Below are 25,923 nucleotides of genomic sequence, written 5' to 3'. Positions count from 1 at the left end.
TTGTTTCTATTTTTTGGCTATTATGAATAGTGCTACTATGAACTTTGGTTTACAAGTTTTTGCGTGAACATATGTTTCAATTGGGTAAGTATGTAGGTGTAAAATTGTTGAGTCATACAGTAATTCTATATTTAAATTTTTGAAGAACTGCCAGACTTTCCTAAAGTAACTATCTCATTTTATATGCAATGTATGAGGGTCCAGTTTCTCCACATGCTTGCTGATACTTATTTCCTTTCTTTTTGATTCTAATAATCTTAGTGGGTATGAAACAGTATTTCATTGGGTTTTGATTTACATTTCTCTGATGACTAATGGTATTCAGCATCTTTTCATGTATTTATTGGTCATTTGTATTTATCTTTGGAAAATGATTATTCAGATCTTATCTTTTTAAAAATTTGAGTTGTCTTTTTATTATTGAGTTGTAAGACTTCTTTTTCTGTATACAAGTCCCTTATCAGAAACATTATTAGCAAATATTTTCTCCCATTATGTGGGTTGTCTTTTCACTTCCTTGATAGCATCCTTAAAGCACAGAATTTTAAACTTTTAAAGTCTGATTCATTTATTTTTTCTTTTGCTGCTTGTGCTTTTGATGTCATATCTAAGAAATGATCACCTAATCCACAGTCAAGATTTGTGACTTTTTTCATCTGAGAGCTTTATGGTTGTGAGTCTTTGATGATTACTGCAGTCAAGCTAATTAACATATCATTTCCTCACATAGTTACTGCTTTTTTGTTTGTGATGAGTGCACTTGAAATCTACTCTCTTAGCATATTTCCAGTATTCAGTACAGTATAATTATATATAGTGATCATGCCTGTGCCCATACGTTAGATCTCTAGACTTATTCACCCTACATTACTGCAACTTAATACCCTTGGCCAATATCGTCCCAGGACCCCCATCCTCCCTAGCCCTTGGTAACCACCATTCTACACTGGTTCTATGAGTTCAGATATTTTGTTTTGTTTTTTTCAGATTCCACTTATAAGTGAGATCATACAGTCTTGTCTTTCTGTGTCTGGCTTATTTCACTTAGCATAATGTCCTTCAGATTCATCCATATTGTCACAAATGGCAGAATTCCTTCTTCACGTGGATGACTAATATTCCATTGTGTATATATATACCATATCTTCTTTCCCCATTCATCCACTGTTAGATATTTGGGTTGTTTCTAAATCTTGGTTATTGTGAATAATGCAGCAATAAACATGGGAGTGGTATACCTTTAAGATACTGATTTCGTTTCCTTTGGCTATATATCCAGCGGTGGGCTTGCTGGATCATATGGTAATTCTGTTTTTCATTTCTTGAGGAAGATTCATACTGTTTTCTATAGTGGCTATGTCAACTTATGTTCCTACAAACAGAACACATGGGTTTTCTTTTCTTCACAAGTGGCCAACACTTGTTTTCTTTTTCTTTCTTTTTTTTTTTTGTTATGGCCAACCTAACAGGTGAGAGGTAATATCTCACTGTGGTTTCGATTTGCATTTCCCTGATAAGTGATGTTCAGCACCTTTTCTTATACCTATTGGCTATTTGTATGTCTTCTTTTGAAAAATGTCCATCAAGTTCTTTGCCCATTTTTAATTGGGTTATTTGTTTTCTTGCTGTTATTTGAGTTCCTTATACAGTTTGGATATTAACCTTAATCACATGTATGGTTTGCAAATATTTTCTCCTATTTCACAGGTTTTCTGTGCACTCTGTTGATTATTTCCTTTGCTCTGCAGAAGTTTTTAGTTTGATATAGTCCCACTTGTCTATTTTTGCTTTTGTTGCTTGTGCTTTTGGGGTCATGTCTAAAAGATCATTGCTCAGACCAATGTCAAGAAACTTTCCTCCTTTTTTCTTCTAATTTTTGTGTTTTCACATCTTACATTTAAGTCTTTAGTCCACTTTGAGTTGAATTTTGTATATAGAGTGAGATAAGTGTCCAATTTCATTCATTTGCATGTGGAAAACCAGTTTTCCCAACTCCATTCATTGGAGACAGTCCTTCCCTATTGTATGTTCTCAGCACCTTTGTGAAGATCAAAATCAACCATAAATGAGTCATAATGACCATAAATGACCGTAAACAGATTTATTTCTGGGTTCTCTATGCTGTTCATTTGGTCTATATGACTGGTTTTATGCTAGTACCATGCTATTTTGATTTCTCTAGCTTTGTTGTATATTTTTAAATCAGGTAGTTTTATTTCCAACTTTTACTGTTGCTACTTTGGCTATTTGCAGTATTTAGTGGTTTCATATGAATTTCTAGAGTTTTTTTCTATTTCTGTGAGAAATGCTGTTGAAATTTTTATGAGATTGTATTGATTCTATAGATTGTTTTTGTGGAGTCTTTAGGGTTTTCTGTATTAAAAAATCACATTGTTTGCAAATAGAGACAATTTTACTTTTACTTTTTTGATTTGTATGACTTTATTTGTATTTATATGCTCTTTCTCATGACAGTCAGCCTGAGCCTGGGTTGGCCTGGAGACTGGGAAGGGTGGGACTGGGGGTCCTCAGGGGGCTAACCTAGAGGCTGGCTTGACACTGGTGTGGGCCTGGTGCTGGGGTCCATGGTGACGTCCAATGCTCACTTCTCTCTCTGCTAGGACTCAGTTTTCAGGAAAACTGCCAGACAGGTCAAAATGCTAATTTTCTGGGGATCGGGCTTTTAGGGAGCTGTAAACTCTTCTCTTTGGGTTCAGCTAAGCTGTTGGTTTTCATGATTACCATGGAGCTGGGAGATGGAAAATGAAATAGAGCAAGTTAAAATGCCTCAAAGATTGTTATTTTTACTGAGATACTGCTGTTTTTCTTCAATACATGTTCTTTGGATTGTTGCAAGCTTAGGTTAATTTCTAGAGTTTTGGGAAAGTTGACTTTGACAGTTTCTGTCAGTTGACTTTTTTTTTTTTTAATTGATTTTTGGTGGTTCTTACTCTGCCATACTAGAAGTGACTATTAAAATACATTTTTAATAGGTAGGAAAAATAAGGGGCATATAGTGTCTATTTCCCATACTTTATATGCAACTTATAGACTCTTGACTAAAATAATATATTCAGTAGCAACACAGTGGACAAATAACCATGTTATTGAATGTTATATTTCAATTAGATGTCCTTGGAATCATTTTATTTACATGAGAATATTTATTACATAAAATAACAGGTTGAAAAATGGTCATCTATTATGATGTATTTGTGATAATGAGAAACAGAAAAATATACCCCTAAATGTGTTTACAGATTTATCCCCGTGTTAGGATTATGGGAATTGTAATTTTGCCGTAACAGGATGTTTTCAAATGTCTCCACAATGAGCACATATTCAGAACACACAAAACTCCAATTACAGCTTTAAATTAAAAGTGCCTCTCTCTCTAATCTTTCCTGGGACCTAGCACTGTGGCAACACTTGGAAGCAAAAATCCCAGAATAAATCCAAGTAGAATTTGCAGCCTTTGTTTCGAGCCTGGCAATTCATGATTTCAATTTCATGATTTCGGTTTCCATAAATCTCACTGGCTGCACTAATGGAAGAGTCTGACCTGGCGTTCTGTTATTGGTCTCTGGGAAAACAGTCTCTTTAGGGTCCAGGCGGATTGACCTTTGTATGAAGATTTTACATCTTGACTTATCTGTGTTTTTGTTCAGATTTCTTTAAAACTCCTGTGTGAAATGATATGTGTCAATTAAAAAGGACTTTTTGTCCCATTAGGTTTTTTCCTATGGAGTGATTTTTTATTCAGCTCTCTACTATAACATAATGAGCAAAGGAGTCACTGGAAAAATTCCTTTAATGTGTATTGTTTCCAGGTGAGTGTAATGGACCAGCTGGTTCAGTTTTTACTTTTTAAGTGAAAAGTAAAAGAGAGTTCCAAGGTCAAGTCGACCTCACAGTTAAAGTGACCTCACAGTTTAATAAGTTTCACTTATTAAAGTGAAAGCTTGGTTGAGCCCTGCAATGATGGTTTACATCCTTGCTCAGTCCAGTGAAGCTCTCCTCCATGTCATTCAGTGGGTGCAAATGCTCTACTTAGGTCCCCTGGTGCCCCCCTCACCATTTCTGTGTGTCCCCTCTCTTGCTTCTGTGCAGTTTGGCCTTTAATGACCCCAGCTGGGCCTGGGAGTTCACTAGCCTCTCCCCACCGCCCTGACTGAGTGGAGTGTGAAAGCCACTCTGGTGCTTGAGTCGGGAAGGAACTGTGAGGCCGACTTGACCTTGGAACTCTCTTGCAGCTTCTGCTGAGGCTGGGACTTTGCCTGAAGTAGCATACTGTCATTATCATCATCTTCCTCTCCCCTCATTTCCATACTGGGAGCGCTTCTGTAATAAATCATGTGTATGTAAATGTCCTTGTCAGGTTCTGCTTTTGAGGAACCCTACAAAGACATACTGAATGGGTTAAATAGAGTTCAGTGGTTGATGGGTTCAAGATCATCTAGTTAGGAAATGTCAAGTCAGGACCTGCACATGCCTCCTCACACAGCTGCCTCTCAGATCAGGAGATGCTTGGAGAAGGAAAAATGGTAGCAGAACCATTCAGTCTCTTCTTTAAGGCCGGCTATTTTTAAGAATTAAATCCTCATTTATGATCTTTATTCTATACAAGACCTAATGTTTTCCAATTTTGATTAACTTACATAAATCCTGTACCCTTGAATGGGCATAACTGGATTGAAAAAAAAGTTAAAAATAAAAGATTAAGGTGCTTGTTTAATATAGATACTATGATCTTTGGTTCTTGGGAAAACTTCTTAAATTTTTTAAGTGTCAGTGAAATAACACTTTTAATGCTCTAGTATTTTATGAAAGAAAAATTTGAAAGATCTAGGACTCTTGCTTTAAGCTTATGAGAGTTGTCTTTGGGGAAACTTCTTCATAAGGCTATCGGAGCCAAGATTCTCTCTGTTGGGGAATGGGATGCCCCAGTGGTGGGGTATTGGGAAGGAGAGAGGGAAACTTAATAGTGTTATTCTTAAAAACAACAATGAAAAAAACCAAACAGACACAGCCTGGTAATGGTGGTAAAGCTTTTACTCTTAAAGTAGGGTGGACAGCAATGACTCAAGCCAAAATGGGACTTAATGGTTTATTTTTAAATTTACCCTGATGTACAAATTCTCTCTTCCTTAAAATGTATAGCTCGTCATGTTTGGATACCACTCCAAGCACTACCAGCAACAATCTCACACAGCCCCAAAATGATCTTCCCTCTGCTGGTTCTTCCTGGAACTTGGCCGACACGTGCCTGTTTGGATTGCCCTGGGTCCCATACTTCCAGCACTCCTCGGTGAGGAGCCTTAGAACAGGCAAGGCATGACAGTGCTGGCATACGGAAGGAACAAAGCTTAAATTTCTGCTAATGTGTTTTTTGTTTAAATAGTGTCAAGCTATATAATCTGATGAATCTTATTTAATTATAATCATGTTTGGAAATGTATGCTACTTCCATGTGTCTGTATATGTTCTGGTCTTACTGATCCATCTTCCCTCACCTCAGTTATGTCAAATTAACTAAATCTCTGGTCTGAGAGATTTAAAGATAATCTGGACTGATGATCAAACCATTCACTTTAAATAGTGCTTGGTCATTTGATTAAAAGCTGCCAAGTGTCTCAATATCCTCAACCTTCCCCTCCAGTAGCTGGCACATAGTAGATGTTCAATTGTCATTGGTCAACTTGTTAGTGTATTTTTGCACCATTTAGCCAGTAGCTCCATTGCAGCTGTTCATTAATTACCTATCTTTTTCTTCTGCAGGTGAACACATCTCATCAGTCACTTCTGCGTAAAATGCCTCATTCTCTAGTCTGTGAGAGTGCAAATGTGGCTGTGTTCTAGATTGTTCTGTGGTAATCTTGATAACTCTATTATAGCATTCTTAAATTTAATCTTAAACTAATCACTATAGAGTTTGGAACTTTTCCCACCTCCTGGGAGGCCATCTAGAAGTCAGGGTTGGGATGTTGCCTAATACTTCATATGTTTTTAACAAGTGTTCTTTTAAACAAAGAGGCAAGGTAGTCCTTTCATATTCATGACAAGATGTCTGTATATGATTTTTATGTGGAGGTGATTCTACAAATAAAACATGCTGTGTCTTTGAGGCTACGCTTCTTGATGTCTGAGTGATGACCTTAGAATAGGGCCTAAGCTGGGAGGTTGGTGTGGAAGAGTCACTGACACCCACCCCGCTGTTAGTAACTGTTCAATAACCCATTTATGGAGATAATGCTGGCCTATGCCTGCTCATGGGTTATAATTCTTTTAGCTTAACTTTTACGGGGAGTGGAGAAGACATCAGAAAAAATAGAACTGATGAAGAGCTTTGAGAATGTGAGCAAGTGGCTCACGCCTGTCATTTAATTAAGCGCCCCTTCACACTGGAACCCTTCTCAATGTTAGCACTTGTATTAATCTGTTTTTTTAAAACCCATCTTGAACTATGAACCCTTATTCCATTCAGATTACATGCCACTGACCAGCTGTGCCTCAGGGGAGGTTATTTGACTCCTCTGTTTATGAATTTATATAAAAATTTTAGGACCTGTTCCAACGTTAACTCATATAGCAGATACAGTGAATAAGCCATAGGTTTATTATCAACATTAAAGATGAGTTGTAGAATGATATAACCAGTATGACATCATTTGTAAAGTTTAAAAAATATATGTGCTAAATATACAATACTATCTACATATATGCATTTAGTAAAACTGTAAAACGATGCATGGAATGGTTATCTCAGGAGAAGGAAGGAAAATTGGGTTAAATAGAATATGGGGGGACATATCCACCATAATATTTTATTTCTAAAAGAAAATGCTAACAAACACAATGTTAACATGTTAAAGTTGAGTGGTGGGTATTTGAATGTTATATCCTTCAATCTTATGATTGAAATATTTTTTTCATTTTCCTATACATTACTGCTTGGGTAGAGAACCTCAATATTACTGACTTATATAAATCTACACTTTTACAGCGTGCTTTTACAAAGGTCATTTTCCAAATAAGAGAACAAGGCTTTAAGAAGGTGAATTGCCACATTCACTTTGCTAGCAAGAAGCAAAGCTAGAACTGAATGATATCTTTTGTACTTTAATTTCCCATGAATGTTATCAATGTTGGCAGATGTGGGCAGTAACGTTCTATTGTTCAGTAGTTTTCTGAACTGTGCACAAGTCATATTTTAAATTCAGTAGTAACATAATAATACTTTACTGTCTGTACCTTAAACCCTTTAAGAAAAATTTGGGAACAAAGGTGGAAATGAATATCATTGGATCAAGGCGGGGATAAGAGTAGAAAGTTTGATTGCACTGCAGGCCTGTGGAAACAGTAAGTAGGGAGAGGCTGGATGTGTGTCATTTGAAAATGACTGGCAGTGCCTCCTGCTGTCAGAACCTGAAAGTGAGTCTGGATTAATTCATGCACTCTCAGCTCCAAGGTGCCGATGTGGAACCGAGATAAGGGTAAGCAACACATGTGAGCTTCCTGTGCTAGCAGAGATGACTACTGTCTGTTGTAGTAATGGGGACTGGCAAGGGTTTCTGTAATGTGTCAGGGCTAAAGTTGTTACAGTTTGCTTATTCTCCCTCCCCCTTTCTCTCCTTTCCAGAATTCTTTTAGGATGCCTGTTACTTTCATAAAAAAGCATTTCTTCTTGCCATTTCCATCATCCTTTAAATTTCAACATCATATTCAGACTCCCTTCCCTAAACCTCAGTTAACTCCAGAATGGAAACCAGGGGCTGATAAATTCAGAAAATGATGACACTAATTAGTAGTTTTCATTTCTGCAATGGATATATGCAAGGATTTTGCATCAGCGAGGGCTAAAGGTGCTTATAGTTTGCATATTGATTCTCCTTATCTAGCATTCATTTGGAATGAATCCATTACATTCATAAAAAATTATTTCTACTTAAGATTTCCATCATTCTTTAAAAGTGAAAAGCCCACTAACTCCAGAATGGGAACAAAAGTCAGACAGTGGTGACCCTGATGAGTGTCCCAAAGCCAGGAAGCTGCCAAAGGACCCAAAGTACTAGAGGAAAAAAGCATTTGCATGGATTTTTTTTCCCCATTCAATGAACTCGTATTTTGGGAAGTTATGTAAATCTTACACATTGACTTATATCCTTTAGTTTTGGAAGGTAGTGTTATAAAAGGACACAGCTTAAAAATAAGTAGGGTCTAGGTGTGTAATATAAATAAGTAAGGAATGACGGAAACTGAGGTAGCCCAGAGAGCCTAAACCATTTTTTGAGGGTGCAGTTTGTACTTAGCTCAAGTCCGAATGTTGTAGATCTTCTAATTTTCAAGAGAATGCAGAAGTCCTGAAGTTTAATATGAAGTGTTCCACTTTTTAAATGTTGGCTACTAACCAAACATTTAAAGAAAGCAGTAGTAGACAGACTAAGCCAAAATAATTCCATTAGGCACCAAAATTTGATCTTTGGTAATGGAATAAATGATGTAAGGTGTCTGGCATATGGTAGTTGCTCAATGTGTGTTATTTCCCTCTTGAACAGTAGTTCTGTAATGGTTGATCCCTGAACTTACCTTCCCCACATGTAGTCCACTCTGGGAGTGATGGCTTCATTATCTACCCTGAAAATTACATTCTTTAAGAAGCTCAAGGAGTCTATGACCTTTCTTAAAGGAACATAACACACAACATCACATCCTTTGCCTAACCATTCACATTGTACCTTCCCATTCTTTGATGCTTTATTCTTTTAAGAGATTGGCCATATGTGGAAATGAAATTTGGTTGCTTACCTTCCCTGATGCATTGCCCAACATATACATATAACTGGATATTCCAGAGAGGTTCCACCTTTGGACACTTCCTGGAGATTGGGAGCCCCTTGTGCCATTCTGGCTTGAAGCTTGCATTATTTAGGAAAAAACCTAACAGGACAGGCCCCAGAGTCATCTGACTTTATCTAATCCTGCCAAACACTGAGTGACTGAGTTTAGTCACAGGAAGCCACCAACTTACGATTTTTGAGATAATCAACATCTGTCTTAGCTTTAAAAGGATGGGGGAAAGTATTTTATGATTATAAGATTGTATCTGGGAAGACAAGTAGTGATTCTATAGCATCTTACTACACTGATGGACAGTGACTGTAATGGGGTATGTGGTGGGGACTTGATAATGGGGGGAGTCTAGTAACCATAATGTTGCTTATGTAATTGTACATTAATGTTGCTTATGTAAATGTACATTAAAAATTGTACATAATTTTTATTGATACCAAAATAATAAAAAAAAGATTGTAACTGGAAGCCTCGAAGTAATTGGCTTTAAATAAGTAAATAATAAGAGAAATTTAAATTTAAAATAGTAAATCAGTAAGTTGTCCTATTAAAAAGTAAGAAAAATCACTGAAATAGATAACTTACATCCATATCTTAGGCCATTCAGGCTGCTATAGCAAAATACCATAAACTGGGTGGCTTATAGACAACATAAATTGATTTTTCACAGTTTTGGGGGGCTGAGAAGTCCAAGATCAAGGTGCAGGCAGATTCTGTGGTTGGCGAGGGCTTGAGTCCTGGTTCATAGATGGCCCAGAATGTGTTTTTGCTGTGTCCCCACAGGGTAGAAGGGGTGAGGGAGTTCTCTGGGTCTCTTATAAGGGTCCTAATCCCATTCATAAGGGCTCTGCCTCAGGGGAGGATTGGGGATTCGGTTTCAACATATTCATTTGGGGGACCCAAACATTCATCTGTGATACATATTAAACATCAAATACATAATATGCATGATATTTTATATATATAGTATGCTAAGACATAATAGACATAATAAATTCATACCATGTTTGTCTAAAAAGTTTAAAAACTGGTCATTTCTTTGGATCTTAATTGCATTATTGGGCCTCTATGCACATGTCATTGGACTTTGGTTTTTTTTTTTCTCCTGTTAATCCATCCATGTCCTGGCAGTTTGATTCCTAGACCAGTTGGAAGAACCTTGAAGGGTGGAGGAAAAAATTTCCTCCCCAACACAGCTAACAGGGCATTTTTGGAAACAGTTACCAAAATTACCTAAAAGAGGCACACCCTAAACTCAGGACCAGTTCTGTTCAGAGAACACTGAAAAGATTGGAGTTTAATTGTGGATTTGTCAGTGGTGCTGACTAGTAGTCAAAGCACCCTCATTTTGGCCCAGCTATCACCACCTGCTCAGATAGTCTCCCGTTGAACCTGTCTCCGTAGTGGCCACCAGAAGCTCTGTCAGTCAAATGGGAACATTTCCAGCTGTCTTCCATCTCCTCCCTCTTTTCAAAACTGAAGAGTTGAGCTGGAATAGGAAAATTTCACCCACAACATTAACTTCATTTGTTTCTGGCAGTTCTTCCATTTATTCTAACTGGTCCCAAATAGATTAGCTGGGTTTCTAGGCTATGTTATTCAGCATAACTAGGATTAACCGGCCACTACACAGCTAGTGAAAACATAAACTTGCATATACCAAGTTTTACATATGGTGAGACCCATAGCACAGGGTATTAAGAAATGATATTTAACCCACTAAAAGAAAACACATTTTTTATGAAGTTAAAAACAGAGGCAGACCCTTCTAAATAAAGGGATCGTAAAACAACAAAGAGCAATTCATTAAAAATAAAATCATCTAACACATTTTAAAATGTAAGATAAGATACATGATCCTCAGACAGTATTCCAGCCTCTATAAAGCAATCCCCCTGCAGTCACAGCTATAGGGATTTGTATTAGCTTCCAAATTTTCAGGTGGAGAAAGGTGAAGGGTGTGATTTTAAAAGTAGCAAATCTGCAAAGAGAAAAAGAATCAGAGCTACAATGTAGTTCCCTATTTTTTGCTGCAGATGACCTAGTGTTTCTAAGTCACAGGGAAGGATAGGGAGGGTGGGGAGAAAAGAGGTAATGGTAGGCATCATATCCTAAAAAAATTAATATAGGGGTTATATATGTCTAGGGATATAAATATTTTTGCTTCTCCTAATTATGAAATAGATATATGGAATATATATATGATTTTATATTGTTAGATAGTTACCATCTCTCTATTAAATAGCTCTTTTCCTTCCGGGGGATGCTACATCCAAAGATTTGTAATATACATATCTGTAAATAATCAGAATTTCCCTCTCAGCTATCTAAGAAGGAAATCCCTATAATTTAGGAAGTGTACTCTTTGGCAGACAGGCATTGAATCTTTTCAAGACAGTGAGTTTAAAACATTTATGCATACCACTATCATGGATTATCTATTTTATCAAAGTCCACATTCTGTGGTTTGGGTATTAGTTTTAAAACATTTCTATCTAATATTCTGTTGATGTTGATTCTGGTAAAATTGTTCCTTCTCTTGCCATAACCTCCAAGGCTCCTGAGGGACAATCTGAGTCACGTGGTTAATGCCAGTTAAGGCAACTGATGCCAGATAGGGGGTGCTAAGAAGACTAACGCACACCCCTAGTAAGCAAGATTCCTGGCATCAACCAGCTTTTCCTGAATTGGAAGCATGGCGTTTATATAATTTCCTTGTAAAAATCTTACTGTTTGGTGTTATAAAATATCCTTGGGCTGCATTAATCTATGCACCGTAAGTAACCCTACCTTAACTACTTTGCTTATTTTCTCTCCAAGGTATAAATTTGCTATTCCTGTTTTTTTAAGGCCACCTTGTTTATTTGCCTTTTTTCCTAGGACAATTCCAATAGGAGCTGCTGGCTACAGAACAGGAAAAGAGGACAAAGAAAGAGGAATGGGATGAAGGTCTGTGCAAGTCCTGGTCACTGAGGTCCAAAACCTGAAGCCAACCCCTTGATCCTTACTTTTCCTGTTTTTGCGCCAGTGTCCTTTTCTATGAGGGGCAGAACATTATGAAGTGTGGTCATCGTGTCCTCATTTTAGAAAGTGAGTTTTTAGTTTAATAATTGAACCTAGTAAACTTTGTATAAAAGAAGGTCCTCCCAAACACACCACCAGATTTTTTCCTCAGAAGTCATTAGCTTAAATCTGATGCTCTTAGACCATCTGTAGAGCAGAGTCTAAATGAACCAGTAAGAGTCCTATGCCATGGATCAAGGAGAAAGTTAAAATATTTAATAGTTAAAACTAGTGTTCTAGTAAACCTTTTTCTTTAGCCTATAAATTCATAGTGATCAGCCTGTTTTCATCACTGATTTAATCAGAAACTCTATTCCCCTTTGGTCTTTGCTAAGATATAAGAAATAAGAAATAGAACTTGTAATATGAACACTAAATAAAATTAGAAAATTCTAACAGTTATAAATATATATCTGAATATTATTCTTATATATAATACATTATCTAAATACAATACAGAACAGTCTATAATTTCTCAGTCTAAGAGTTCTAGGTACATGGTAAATTTAGTCCTACTAGTCTTACTGCAGGGACTTCATACTACATCGAATAGGTTAACTGGTATAATAGCCCCAGCAGGTGCATGATCTCAGTTACTCCTCACCACGGTTCTGTGAAGTAGGCACTATTATCTCCACTTTGAAAATGAGGACACTGAGACACAGAGGTATTTAATCACTGCTCCAAAGTCACACTGGTCATAAGTCACAGAGCTGGAAGACCAAGAACTTAGAATAACATGGTATCAGGGGACTAAGATTCTAATGAGGGCTTGGTCAACCCTGTCCTGTAACTCAGTCTCTCAGCTTCAGCTCTCCTCTCCTCCCCTAACCAGATGAAGGCAGTTGAGGGAATATAAAACCCGTTTGGCATTCTAGACTCGCCGGCAGACCACACAGGCCACAGGCATGGAAACTTCAAGATCAGATAACTTTGATATAAAGATGATTTCAGATGCAAAAAGGGGGACCGTTCCCTGGGTGGATCTGAGGAGACAAATGGAGTGTGTAAATTGACTTAAAGATTTTGTTAGGAATTAGTGGTTCAACCAACATCTCTGAAAAATGGACACATTCGCACAGCAAGGTGTCTTCCCAGTGGGAAGGAGGGTCACTTCAAAGCAGCCAGAAGAATTAACATCTGGTTTACAGGACGGCTCCTGGGAGGCGAGGGGCTAGGGTGCCTGTCACGTGAGTTTGAATCCTAGTACCTCAAAGTTCTCATTTATTATCATCAAGAAAGGGTTTTTAACCTTTTCTCTAGATTCTAAAAGGTCTTTAGATAGTGAGCATGACCTTTGAATACTAGATGAATAAGAGATGCATCTAATTAAAAAGAATACTTTAAATAGGTTTTTATGTTCTTGAGAAATAACTTTTTTTTTTGAGGAAATGTGGAAAATGTTGTCTGGACCAATATGAAGATTTACTCTCATCATCTGAAGACTGCCACAGTGAGTGTTTATGCTTTTCTTGGTTTGTTTAGGGAGGAGGCAGTCGTTCAAAGTCGTCATTTGAGAATGTCGATGTGTCTCCACTCAAAGTCGTCCTCCATTCGCCTACCGCCAGGGGGCACTAGCTGCTTGTTAAGACTATAAAAACGTAGAAGGCTATAAAGCTGCTTGCGCGGCTCCTGTGTGACAGAGCAGCGAGGGCCAACCTATGCAGGGCCGGGGAGGAAATCTGTGGCTTGGTGGTCTGCAGGGCTTCTGTCCCAGCTCTTCAGCTCTGCCCTCAGAGTGTGAAAGTAGCCTTCAGTAAACGAGCAAGTGAATGAGCATGGTTGTGGTCCCATAAAACTGAATTTATGGACACTGAAAATTTAATTATAAAATTCTAATTATATATTTCATCTACATTTCACCTATCACAAAATGTTCTTCTTTTGTTATTTTCAATCATTTAAACACTTAAATGTTCCCTGAATATAAGAACATAACTTTTACTCCACTTCATAAGAAATTATTTTTCATTTTCTTTCCTTGGAGAATCAACCATTAGAACATCAGAATGAGGTCACTCATTTCTACTTGATATGGATACAGTGTGTTTTAGCTCTTTGAGTCACTGAAATTCCTTCTGTAATGAATGTTCTATATTTAAGAAAGCATTTTCTCTACTTCTTAGGTCTTTCATCATCCTAAGTACTTTTGGGTTAGACCCAAGTTGCTGACATTCTAGAAGACTAAGGATGGAAATAACTCACCAAATATTTTAATAAGATCAAAATTTTAAAAAAGGAAACGTGGTGTTGAAAATTATCTTGAAGCACATTAGGTGAGCTCTTCTGGCGAACACAGACCAAAGGATGGTGCTGACATTACAGAGTGTGTAAATTAGTCTAAAACTTACAGCAAGAATCAGGGAGCAATAAATGAGGGTGGGAGGGAGGTGACACATTTAGGATGGGGGCAAGCAGGATGGAAGGAGCACGCCCCCGCAATCCCGAGGTATGCCCTGTTTATCTTGTATCTGTCTGCTGCATTGGCTTTCTCCACTGACTGTGATTCTGTGGTTACAAGGAGCAAAGCTGAGGACTGAGGAGGGACCACAAACAGAAGTGCCTGGGGTCAGTGACACATGTTTGCTCTATCAGAGACACGAGAGGTAGTGGTCACAGCTGGGTATAACACCAAGAGGTTTATCTCCGTGTGGTAGAGTAGAGCACATCTGGGGCCAGAATGGGACCATATTAGATGTCACAAATGGGTGGACAATTTGGGGTTACAGAGTTGTTGGGTCATTTGATGGTATGACAGAAAAAGTTTTTCTTTCCATCTTTTCCCCCAAGTAACACTCTCATTTGTTCCATTATATTTTCTGTCTCTTCTGTCTATCCTTGGTGTGCCTCTAGTTTGTAACTCACTTGCTTATATTAAACACATCTTATTGACTCTGATTCTGTTTCACAAACTTCTTTCTTGCTCATGTCTTATGGGTTTTAACCACTTTCTTGTTTGCTTGCAAAAGTCAAATTGAATATCCTCAAATTATACAGCAAACACACCTTACAAATGGTTATTGAAATGAATCAGAATTATCTGGCCAAGTTGGATGCTGGAGGTATATGGAATAATAACATTAAAATTCTGATATAAAATATATTTCAATCCTTTTCCCCTATTGTTAAGTTAACTAGAATTCATTTGTGACAGGAAAAAAGGATATTTTAAAAAATGTATAATCTTAAAGCACTGTTAACTTTAGACATCCTCTATGTGAGCATCACCAACAAAGTAGGGGTTACCATAAATACTATATAGACTATGTTCAGACACAATAATCAAATAGCTCCTTTTGCCTTATATGTCTTTTTTTAAATTAAAGTATCATTGATATACAATCTTATGATGGTTTCACATAAACAGCACTGTGGTTTCAACACTCACCCATATTATCAAGTCCTCACTCCCCCATTGCAGTCACTGTCTATCAGCGTAGGAAGATGCTATAGAGCCATTACTTGTCTTCTCCATGCTGTGCTGCCTTCTCTGTGACCTACTTATATTGTGATTGTGAATTACAGTGCCCCTTAATCCCCTTCTCCCTCCCCACCCACCCTCCCCTTTGGTAACTACTAGTCCCTTCTTGGTGTTTATGAGTCTGCTGCTTTTTTTGTTCCTTCTGTTTTGCTTTGTTGTTGTATTCCACAAATAAGTGAAATCATTCAGTATTTGTCTTACTCTGCCTTGCTTATTTCACTGAGCAATACAACACCCTCTAGATTCATTGGTGGTGTTGAAAATGGTAGGATTTCTTTTCTTTTTATGGCTGAATAATATTCCATTGTGTATATATGCACCACATCTTTATTCATCTATTTATGGACACTTAGGTTGCTTCCGTATGTTGACTATTGCAAATAGTGCAGCAATAAACATAGGGGTGCATATATCTTTTCAAATCAGGGATCTTGTTTTCTTTGGATAAGTTCCTAGGAGTGGAATTCCTGGGTCAAATGGTATTTCTATTTTTAGTTTTTTGAGAAACCTCCATATTGCTTTTCACAATGGTTGCACCAATTTACATTCCCACCAGCAGTGAAGGTTCCCCTTTCTCTGCATCCTTGCCAGCATTTGTTTCTTGTCTTTTGGATGTTGGTCAGCCTGATAGCTTTGAGCTTCAGTGTTTGAGCAATCAGCCCTTAGGTGGTTGACCCTGTGGTAAGAGAACCAGGCCACCTAAGTAAGTAGAAAAATGAAGGCAGCTGAGCTTGAGATGCCCTATAAAATCACGTGAGCCAGTCACCACTTCCTCTTTCCTGAGAAGTCCTTTGCGGGGAGGCTGCCCAGGTGGAGGCCTCTATGGCCTTAGGCGTCTTGTTTCTCCTTGCTGCCTTGATTTGGCCATGCGCTGAGAACATCCATGGTAAATGACCAGTTTTGGAGAACACTCTCTTGGAAGAGTTACTCATATGATGGCTTTGCAGGCAGGCACTCTTCTCCCTGCAGAGAGTGATCTTACTGTTGCTAGAAGAGAAATACTTCTGGGCCATTGTGATTGGAGTCAATGTACCGAAGACCCTTTTTCTCTTTCTACCTAAATGTCTGAAGGTTTTCTCCTTTGTTGTGGTCTTCTCTCTGTCTTGATCCTAATTTGTGGAAGAAGAACCTCAGAAACCATTCTTGGTTCTATGTGTCAGGCTGCCTTTTTGAACCCCTGCTCATTATCAGTACTTGATTGTATTGTGAGATACTTGGTTGTATTTTAACTGACTTTCCAGATTCTTTGTATTTCCTCTTGATGATACTGTTCTTTTTAAAATACTGTCTGCCCTTCACTCATGTCAAATTCATCAGTGGTTCTGCAAAGCCAATAGGATAAATCTAAATCAATGTCTGGTCTGTCTATAAGTTTTCTATTTTACCTGGGATCGTCTCCACGTTTTTTGTGTTATCCAAATGCTTTCCAGCTTCGAGGCCTAACTACATGTCAACTACTCTAAGGCAGCTTTTCAATATTATTTTGTTTATTCTGTATGCTTTTTTAAAAGTCACTTAGCTATGTCTGCTTCTTCAAGTGGGATCTTTTTTTTGGAATTCATGTGTAAATTTCTTTACCCATCTGGCCTGGAAACTGTCTGAGGACTACATATGCTTTCTGGTCCTTCTGTTTTATGTAAGATGAATCTTTCAGAATGCCTAGAATAATATGGCTGATGTGTAGCAGTTAGTTATTGATATTTCAGTAATGTCAGTAATTTCAATCCAGCACCTGTGGAGAAAGGAAAAAATTCTGGCTGGCTGGGATGACTAGAATTCAGGTGACTGAGGCATTCAGGCCAGACTATGGTACATGATACCTGAGGCAGGGAAGACTCTGCTTCAGTTAATGTGTGCAGCAGCTCTGGGTGCTCCGAAGTTTTTCTCAAGTGACTTTTCAGCCAAGACAGTCCCAGGATGTCTAACTGAAACTTGATTCTAATATTAGTATGAAAAAAAGTAGTGAAGCCTGAAGCACAGGCTTCCTGTGTGTCCATGTCCAGTTATCCTTTTGGATTCATCTTGTACCCCAACTGTTGGAGCCTTTTTCTCTTTAGAAAAGATTTTCCTGATAATCTTACCTGGGTGACGTTAGAATAATATTTCAAACACATGGAGAGATGTGGTTGCGATGTTACGGTCCCTAATCTAGAGCACCTGCCTTCTTCAGCCCCATTGTTTCCCCAGTTGCTTTCTTGATGGAAAGACTGAGAACTTCCAGGCTCAAATGGTGTTGGGATCTCTCACACTAATCATAAAAATATTCTTTCATGCTGGGAAGATTCAGATCCTCCAAAGGGTTTAAGGACATCCTGAATAGCTTCTAAGTCTACTGGTCCCTATGACTGGTTTAGGAGCTTTCCCGGTCAGGGTTTGAACCCTACCTAGTCTTTGAATTGTGTGATCTGACTTACTATTATTACTTTGCAGTGGACCTGTAAGTGAGCACCAGTCATACCAGAAAGAAGATGATAAAGAGACAGTCAGCCCCTCAGGCTTGCTCAGAGTCACGTTAGGCTTATTTGTAAGAAGCACGAGATACTGAAATACTAATAGCGGATGGTCATTTTTAAATACAGTTGTTTGACTGTTTTCCAACAGCCACCTGTTGTCAATTGCTACACTATTGAAAGATTCATCTACAGGGAAATAATTTAATGAACTCTTACTGTGGAAAAAAATCATCCTTTGATCTTAGCATTTCTACAGCTACCAGAGAGGGACAGTTTACTAAGTGAATCTGTGAAGAGAATAAGGTCAAGGTCAATCATGTATGATTTGTGCTTAATAGCACATGTTATTTAATTTTTAGGTGATATGCAAACTCGTGATGTTTGACATATAGTGTATTGGCAAGATTGGCATGAATAATGGAAAACATCAGTTGCAAGTTACTAAGTTGCATTAGGAAGGAAATCTTAACCTAATAATTTTTCTGACTCCATGCCTCTTATGTCTTCCAAGGGCAAGACCGATTTACTTATCAATTTACTCACCACCCTGTATCCTTTCTGCAGGAGACGATGGCTAGTATCATCATACCTGAGTATCACTGAGCATACTTCTATTGTTTCTTTGTTTTATTTTGTTTTGTCTTTAAAGATGTGCTCCTGGGGAAGAGCAGGCATTCATTAAGTAATCCAAATTACTTATTGGTGGAATAAAAGGTTACTAACTTTATTTACTTGGCAGGTTTGTTCGGCGCCAAAGAGAATTGCCGTGCAAGTGCTTTAGTTGAGGCTGTATTTGAAACACATAGAACTAAGAAGACATATGAGAACATAGGAAAGTGGTCCTAAATGTCATCCAAACCTGCTGTAGCTTACCTTCCAGTTAGTAACTGGAGGAACTGCCACCTCGACAGCATGTTTAACCAGTTCAGCCTGTGCATACATCGGTCTAAGGCTCTGAGTACACTTAGTTAAATCACCAGATCTTCTCAACTTGACTGTGAATATCCACACTGGGTGGCCTTCACTCACTCGTGAATACACTGTATCGCAGTTTTAACCAGTTTCTTCTTACCTAATAATTGTGTGTCTACAGAATTCAAGCCCTGTCCACCCAGCTGTGAGAATGGTGCCTCCCTAAAGCCTGGATCTCCAGGCAGCCTGTCCCTCCCTCCTGGCCCTCCCCTTTCTTAAAACTAAAGTGGAGAGTGTATCATTTCTGTTCATCTAGAAGTCCTGGTACAGGTAGTACCATCAGCAAGGGCTACAACTCAGATTTTATGTGTGTGTGTGTGTGTGTGTGTGTGTGTGTGTGTATTCAACATTTACTGTGTTCTGTACAGCTGTGACTATAAGGGTAATTAAGAAAATCCATGTTCCAACTATATATTCTAGCTTGGATGACAGGTTGAGTTAGAGTTACTTATATTAATGCCAAAACAGGAAGATAAGATTTAAGCCCCATTACTTTGGTTTTTATAAAACAGGAAGCTCTATCAGATGAGATCTAGAGATGGGTTTTGGGTTATGATTCTAACACCATAATAAGTAAAGGACAGCTGCTGGCTAAGAACGCTCTCCAGCTGCTTGGAAAAAAATCTTTTAAAAATGTTTTCTCTCATTGGCACTTTGTATCAGTCACTATGTAAGGTTTGTTTGTGATGTGCTTTTCCACAATTGCTTTTAAATTTATCTGCTTATATGTGTAACTATATTTTCCATGCTGTGTAGAAGTTGATTATCTAAGTACTTTATAATTCTTCATTCTGCTGTTGGTCATTGGCCTGGATTATTTTGTTCACTTATTAGTATTTCTGATACACTTGTAATTCATTTATTGTGACCATCTTATTGCTTATTTTTGTCATTTTTGTTTCATGTTTTGTCTCTCTCCCCTCCTTTTTTGCCTTTGAGATTTTCTGAAATTTGTTTATTTTTGTCTTTCATTCTATTTTGTTCTTCTCCAACTTGGAAGTTTTGTAATCTGTCTAATTTATTAGGTTTTTTTCCCCTGCTACTTATCATGCATCTTTAAATGCTAAAGCTAATAAATCTGCATTTTCTTTCTCAACAACAGAAGGATCTATGACCTTTGACTCTGATCACCCCCTCGGAACTTCTGGTTAATGTTTAGCCAGCACATGAAGTCAAAATCCAGCACACTTTTACTTCTTGCAAAAGAAACATGAGCCCATACGAACAAGTGGTTATTACTGACTTACTGAAGATTTCAATGTCAAGGATAAGAATGGGTTTCACATCAAAATTGTCATAGACTTTCCAACCCAGACAGTAGATTTTCTCTTCAGACGATCTCAATTCCACCATTACCACCCTTTCTGCGTCTCTCTCCAGAAAGCATCACTGGGCATACCTCTAATACATCTCTCCTATTTTAATGCTTGCCATTCACGTCTGCCCCTTAGTGTTGTCCTTGACATACCACCCTCTTAGGAATCTAATTTCTGTAAGAGGAGGCAGGGGACTACAAGATTATGATTTTCTATTCCCTGTGAAATAACTGAAATCTTGTTATTTGAGGGTATAATAATACAGATATTTTGGGAAATAGTGGTAATGTGAAGACCTTTTGCCTACTATTGTTTAAGCCATGATTACCTTTGCTAGGAAAGTAATACCTTGTATTTCTCACAAAGGGCATAGCTGTATATTCTTTGAGTTCTTCCTTAATGTAAATACACATCTGATACTCTCTCATATGGTTTTTTTCCTGCAGTGAATATAAGCTGTTCCATGGACTGGGTGATGGTCTCAGTTGGCCCATGTGCATACAGCAGCAGTCTGTATATATTTGCTGATGAATTGTATCTTGGACTGGGTTGCCCTGTGACTCGGATACAAACATATGCATATGATTTTATATACCCTGTTCATGACTGCGGGATCAGGACAAAGGTAAGAGTAGTGATTATTTGTAAAAATAACTTCTAAATATTTTTTTTGAAACTTTATGCCTCGTGCTAAAATTGTCCTGCTTTTGTTGTTATTTTAAAAACAAATTTTGCTTCTAGTTATAGTAATATATAGGTAGATGACAACACAGTTCCTTAGGGAACTGGGGCCTCAGCAGGTGTTTTAACAATATGCCCAGGGATGCACAGCTGGTTGTTGGTAATTTAGATGCCAAAGCAGGATGGAGCTTGTGCTTTACCCCACTCTGTCATTTGACCTCCAAATCATCTTTCTCAGTGGAACAGTTGAAACCTACTCAAGAATAAATCACAATGATGGCTCTCAGCAGCACTGTAAGTTTGCTCCTTCGTACTACTGAGATTTTCCCCAGGCACTTTAAATTCACTCTTACAGATAACATTCCTCCCCTGTCCCAGTGGGTGGTCAGACCATTGCATACACCTTAATGTGTAGACAGTAGTCAATTTGAGACCTTGAATACTTTCTATTTCTATTCAAAGATGTGCATGCCTGATGTCTTACTAGAAATGGCTTCCACATAAACTTTGTGCTCTCCTAGGTTGTTTCAGAGGATACTCTCCTTTTTCAAACTGAGATATACTTTAATCCTAGGAATACACATTGTGACTGTCAGAAAATCCCTTTGGAGTGTTCTGCCTCTAGGTGAGTCTAAGAGACCAGACAGATTCCTTTTGAATGTGTTAGCTTCACCTTTACTTCTCAGATGCTTCTGCAGAACAATTTTAGAGACTTTTCCATATACATATGAGTCCAAACACCAAATTAGCATTTACAAAAATATTTTGAGAACACTTACTTTTATAAATTTTTAAATGTAATATTCATTTTAGGGCCAAAACATAACAATTCAGTGTAACTAGGATATTTTAGAGAAACTGGGCTGCAAAACAGAATCACTGAATACTCCATTACCTTAGTAAATGAAAGAATCAAGCATGATAGGATCTTCTAATATCTTCTCCCTCAGAATACTCTTTCTGCTACATTTTAAAGTTCAATTCCATGTTGAGAGTCAATGACTTAAAAGTTAAGAGAAAACCAATCTTTTATTTTAATATGACATGGAGATACATGAAAGGAAAGGCTTATCAACCTGATTATTACATGTACTTGGCTTATAATTTTGTGGAACTCAGACGTTGAATCCCCAAATGACCCCCCATGAACTTTGAGATCAGTGGAATGGTATACGCTCAAACAGTTTTACTGTGGCACTAAAATATTTTACAGTGAGCGTTATAAATCTGAGTGATAAATCTTGGAAGTCACCTGAAAACCACAGGAAAAAATATTAAAGAAAGATATGGAAAGTGTTGACTTAAAAGATTTAGAGCTCAGAGCAAATGTTCAATATCTTAACAGGATCAGAATCCTTTTGTGTGAGTAGAATCAGTAAATTGATCTTATGCAATATCATTTTAATAAAAAAAAATGAAAAAATAACATTTTAACCATTTTAGGGCATAAAGTTCAGTGACATAAAGTACCTTTGCATTGTTAAATATTCTTGATCTTCTCTTTAACTTATTTTCATAAGACAAAACCAAGGCTGAGGAATTTAGTGATACTCTGGGAAGTAGCTGACCCCTAAATAGAAACCAACACTTAAATCTGTGTATGCATGTGTACACATGCACACACACATTTGCATTCCTATATATTAGGGTAATATAAAAAGTCTGACCTAATGCCCTTAAGTTATCACTGCTCTTTAGGCTACCAGATTAATAGTGATCGAAGCATTTCTATTTTGATAATTATTATGCTGTTGTTTGTAGCTTATCTTCCTTAGAAAAAATGAAGACTAGTCCAGCAAAGTATATGATTAGGTTTTTGGTGCATGAATTTACTGCTGTACACACACACACCACCTTTGTTATCACTACAGTGGGCAAGAGAAAGCTTTTGACAGTTTTACTTAGCATTCTTAGGATCCATTTGGCTAAGTCTGTTTTACTGGGCACTTGGTACTCTACTAAAGTAGGCATTACAAATCCTTCATCCAGAAAGTGTAGGCACTGTGCCACACCTCCTAAACCACCATATTGAAAATGATCCTGGTGTGTTAAACAGTGGTAAAAATAACCTGGCCCCAGGTGTAGACTCAGAAACACCTGGTACCAGGTAGACCAACATGCTCTGCTTTCTGTTTCTCTTTTTCTTTAGGAAATCAGTGTGGCTTACACTAGTTTCTACAGATAATGAAATAAGATTGGATCCCAGTCCCTTTATTGCTGACTTTGAGACAACACCAGAAGAGGTGGGATTATTAAACCCTAGCCAAACTGTCTCCCTCCCTAAAGAGAAATGGAAATTTGGAATTGGTATCATGAATTTTGTGGGAAAAAACATTTTCATACAAAAGTAATTGGTGTAACTCTTTCCTTACATATTTGTTGCTTAAAAATCCCTAATGCAGTGAAAGTGTATTTTTACGGGTTATGGCTCATTAATTTAATGTTAATTAGATAATTTATATTATCCATCTAAATTTTATTTTCTGTTCTGTTCTATATAGTAGATTAGCAATATGTCCTCAAGGACATTAATTTGATCTAGCTGGTATGAATCTCCAAGAAATAGGTCCTACATTTTTTTAGTAGAAGTAAAGAACAGAGATAGATGTATAAATGTGCCAGGGACTAAAATATGAGCAGAGTCAAAATTTAACATACTAACTTCCAGGCAAGACAAAGTCCTGTAGGTGAAGATACTTTAACATGTATGGGCTTTCCTAATTAGTGAAGTCCTAAAAATAATTCAGTGTACATCGTACTTGAGTAATGATTGCAGAAGGAAATTAGATTCATATTCTAGAATATAAGTAACCACTCCCTTAACTGATATTTGATGTCAGACTTTCTTTTCTCCCTGATTCTTCTACACTTGAGATAATTGACTTATTGAGGTGGTATAGCTTAGAATCATGCTGCCACTTAAGAGCAATTCTTTAAATGACCAGTTATCACCAACTACTTGTGCCATCTCCTTTTCCCTAAAGAGGGAGTATATCCATGTAATATACTCTTGCTTTTTGGGAGATTTCTTATATCAGTTACGAGAATTGAGTTTTGCCATTGGTTATTCAATTCTTAATGTGCATTTTGGATGCTACAAATTTCTGGACATTGATTTTGCTAAGATACTCTTCTTTGGTATTTTCATAACATTTAAAAAAATTTAAAAATCTGTTACCTTATTTCCAATAAAATGCTGCTTGTATTGTTTACTTGTCATCTAGTAAGAATGTCAGAATTTAAACATCATCTCAATGGGCATCTACTTTTGACGGTTAAAGACAGCTAAAAGGTAACACTTCTGTAAGGCTTAATATGTATCAGGCAATGTTACAAGCATGTTGCAACAGATGACTTAATAATAAATAACTCTTTGGGTTATTATTATACCAATCTACAGATAAGAAAACAAACAGCGTTTGAATCATTGCCAGTTGTTCTTAAAAAATTGGAGATCTGTTTCTAATCTTGGAGGAAAAGCTTCTAGCTCTTCACCACTGGGTATGATGTTCACTGGGGAATTGTCATATGTGGCCTTCATGGTGTTAAGGTGCATTCCAGCTATACCTCATTAGTTGAGAGGTTTTATCATTAGAAGATGTTGAATTTTTCAGATTTCACCACTTCTCTTCAGAATAATACTGAAAGTCCTAACCAGAGCAATTAGGCAAGAAAAATAAATAAAAGGCACCCAAATTGGAAAGAAGTAAAGTTGTCTCTGCTTGCAGATGACATGATCTAATACATGAAAGCCTTAAAGACTCTGTCAAAAAAAATACACTAAATTCACTAAAGTTGCTGGATTAAAAAATACATTAAAACCAGTATGTGTCTACATATTAACAAAGAACTATCTGAAAAAGAATTAAGAAAATCCTATTTATAATAGCATCAAAATGAATAAAATACATAGGAATAAATTTAACCAAGGAAGTGAAAGATCTGTGTACTGAAAACTATAAAACTTGAAAGAAATTGAAGACACAAATAAATGAAAGGATATTCCATATTAATGGATTGGAAGAACTAATTCTGTCCAAATGTCCATACTCCCTCAAATAATCTACAGATTCAATGCAATTTCTAACAAAATTCCAATGGCATTTTTCACAGAAATATAAAAAACAATTCTAAAATTTGAATGGAACCAACAAAGGGCAACGGATAACATAAGGAGTCTTAAGAAAGAAGGACAAAGCTGTAGGCATCACTTCCTGATTTCAAACTATATTGCAAAGCTACAGTAATCAAAATAGTACAGTACTGGCATAAAGACAGACAATGGAAAAATTAGTTCAAATATAAACCCACACATATATGACCAAATAATCTTCAATAAAGGTGTCAAAATGCACATTTTGGAAAGCATATTTTTTTCTATAAATGGTGTTGGGAACCCTGGATTTCCATATGCCAAAAAAAAGGTGGGGGGGGAATCAGATCCTTATCTTACAGCATACAAAAAACAAATAAATACACCTCAAAATGGGTAAAGCAGAAGACCCAAAACTCTAAAAATCCTAGAAGTAAGCGTAGGGGAAAGCTCCATGACACTGGTTTTGGCAATGATTTTTTGGATGCAACAAAAGTAAGCATAAACAAGTGGGACTGCACCAAACTGAAATTTTCTGCACAGCAAAGGAAACAACAGAATGAAGGGCAATCTATGGAATGGGAGAAAATTTTGTGAACTATACATCTGGTAAGGGATTAATATCCAAAATATGTAGGGAGCTCCTACAAGCCAATAGTAAAAAAACAACCAGAGTAAAAATTGGGCAAAGGATGTGAATAGACATTTCTCAAAAGAAGACATACAAATGGGCAACAGGTGTACAAAAAGGTCCTCAACATCACTAACCATCAGGGAAATGCAGGTCAAAATCAGTGAGACAGCACCTCAATCCTGTTAGGGTGGCTGTTATCTAAAAGTCAAAATGTAACAAGTGTTGGCCAGGATGTGGAGAAAAACCCTTACACACTGTTAAGAATGTAAATTGGTATAGCAGCTATGGGAAATGATATGGAGGTTCCTCAACAAATTAAAAATATATCTGCTTTATATATGCACCCCAGTGTCTATTGTGGAATTATTCATAATAGTCAA

General features: G+C 37.2%; 2 protein-coding genes across 8 annotated transcripts in view; both read left to right on the top strand.

The window, feature by feature from the left end:
• LOC108386213 (oocyte-secreted protein 3-like) overlaps positions 1 to 14,183 on the top strand; it is a 67,945-nt gene extending 53,762 nt beyond the window's left edge. For 3 of the 7 annotated variants that reach the window (XM_073228364.1, XM_073228369.1, XM_037011892.2), the window contains exons 3-6: positions 3,733 to 3,830; positions 5,161 to 5,308; positions 5,779 to 13,366; positions 14,040 to 14,183. In XM_073228364.1, the coding sequence (XP_073084465.1) occupies positions 3,733 to 3,830; positions 5,161 to 5,308; positions 5,779 to 5,859 (327 nt within the window). In that variant the 3' untranslated portion in view covers positions 5,860 to 13,366; positions 14,040 to 14,183. Of the gene's footprint in view, positions 1 to 3,732; positions 3,831 to 5,160; positions 5,309 to 5,778; positions 14,007 to 14,039 lie in introns of those variants that run through there. The other 4 variants (XM_073228367.1, XM_073228366.1, XM_073228368.1 and 1 more) reach the window with 4 other exon arrangements.
• A 143-nt stretch (positions 14,184 to 14,326) lies between these two features.
• OOSP2 (oocyte secreted protein 2) lies at positions 14,327 to 24,172 on the top strand. The gene is made up of 4 exons (XM_073228370.1): positions 14,327 to 16,280; positions 20,582 to 20,760; positions 21,338 to 21,441; positions 22,966 to 24,172. Exons 1-4 carry the CDS (start codon positions 16,217 to 16,219, stop codon positions 23,165 to 23,167), a joined length of 549 nt encoding a protein of 182 aa, XP_073084471.1. The 5' UTR covers positions 14,327 to 16,216; the 3' UTR covers positions 23,168 to 24,172.
• Positions 24,173 to 25,923: the final 1,751 nt, after the last annotated feature.

Source organism: Manis javanica, unplaced genomic scaffold, assembly GCF_040802235.1.
Source record: "Manis javanica isolate MJ-LG unplaced genomic scaffold, MJ_LKY HiC_scaffold_25, whole genome shotgun sequence".
NCBI lineage: Eukaryota > Metazoa > Chordata > Mammalia > Pholidota > Manidae > Manis > Manis javanica.
This window is presented reverse-complemented; position numbering and strand designations above follow the sequence as displayed.

Excerpts from the sequence above, each read along its gene's own strand:
- OOSP2 (XM_073228370.1), top strand. The coding sequence starts at position 16,217 with ATGGCCTTAGGCGTCTTGTTTCTCCTTGCTGCCTTGATTTGGCCATGC. Across the intron at positions 16,281-20,581 it reads ATGCGCTGAGAACATCCATG|TGAATATAAGCTGTTCCATG; the intron begins GTAAATGACCAG and ends TTTTTCCTGCAG. Across the intron at positions 20,761-21,337 it reads ACTGCGGGATCAGGACAAAG|GTTGTTTCAGAGGATACTCT; the intron begins GTAAGAGTAGTG and ends GTGCTCTCCTAG.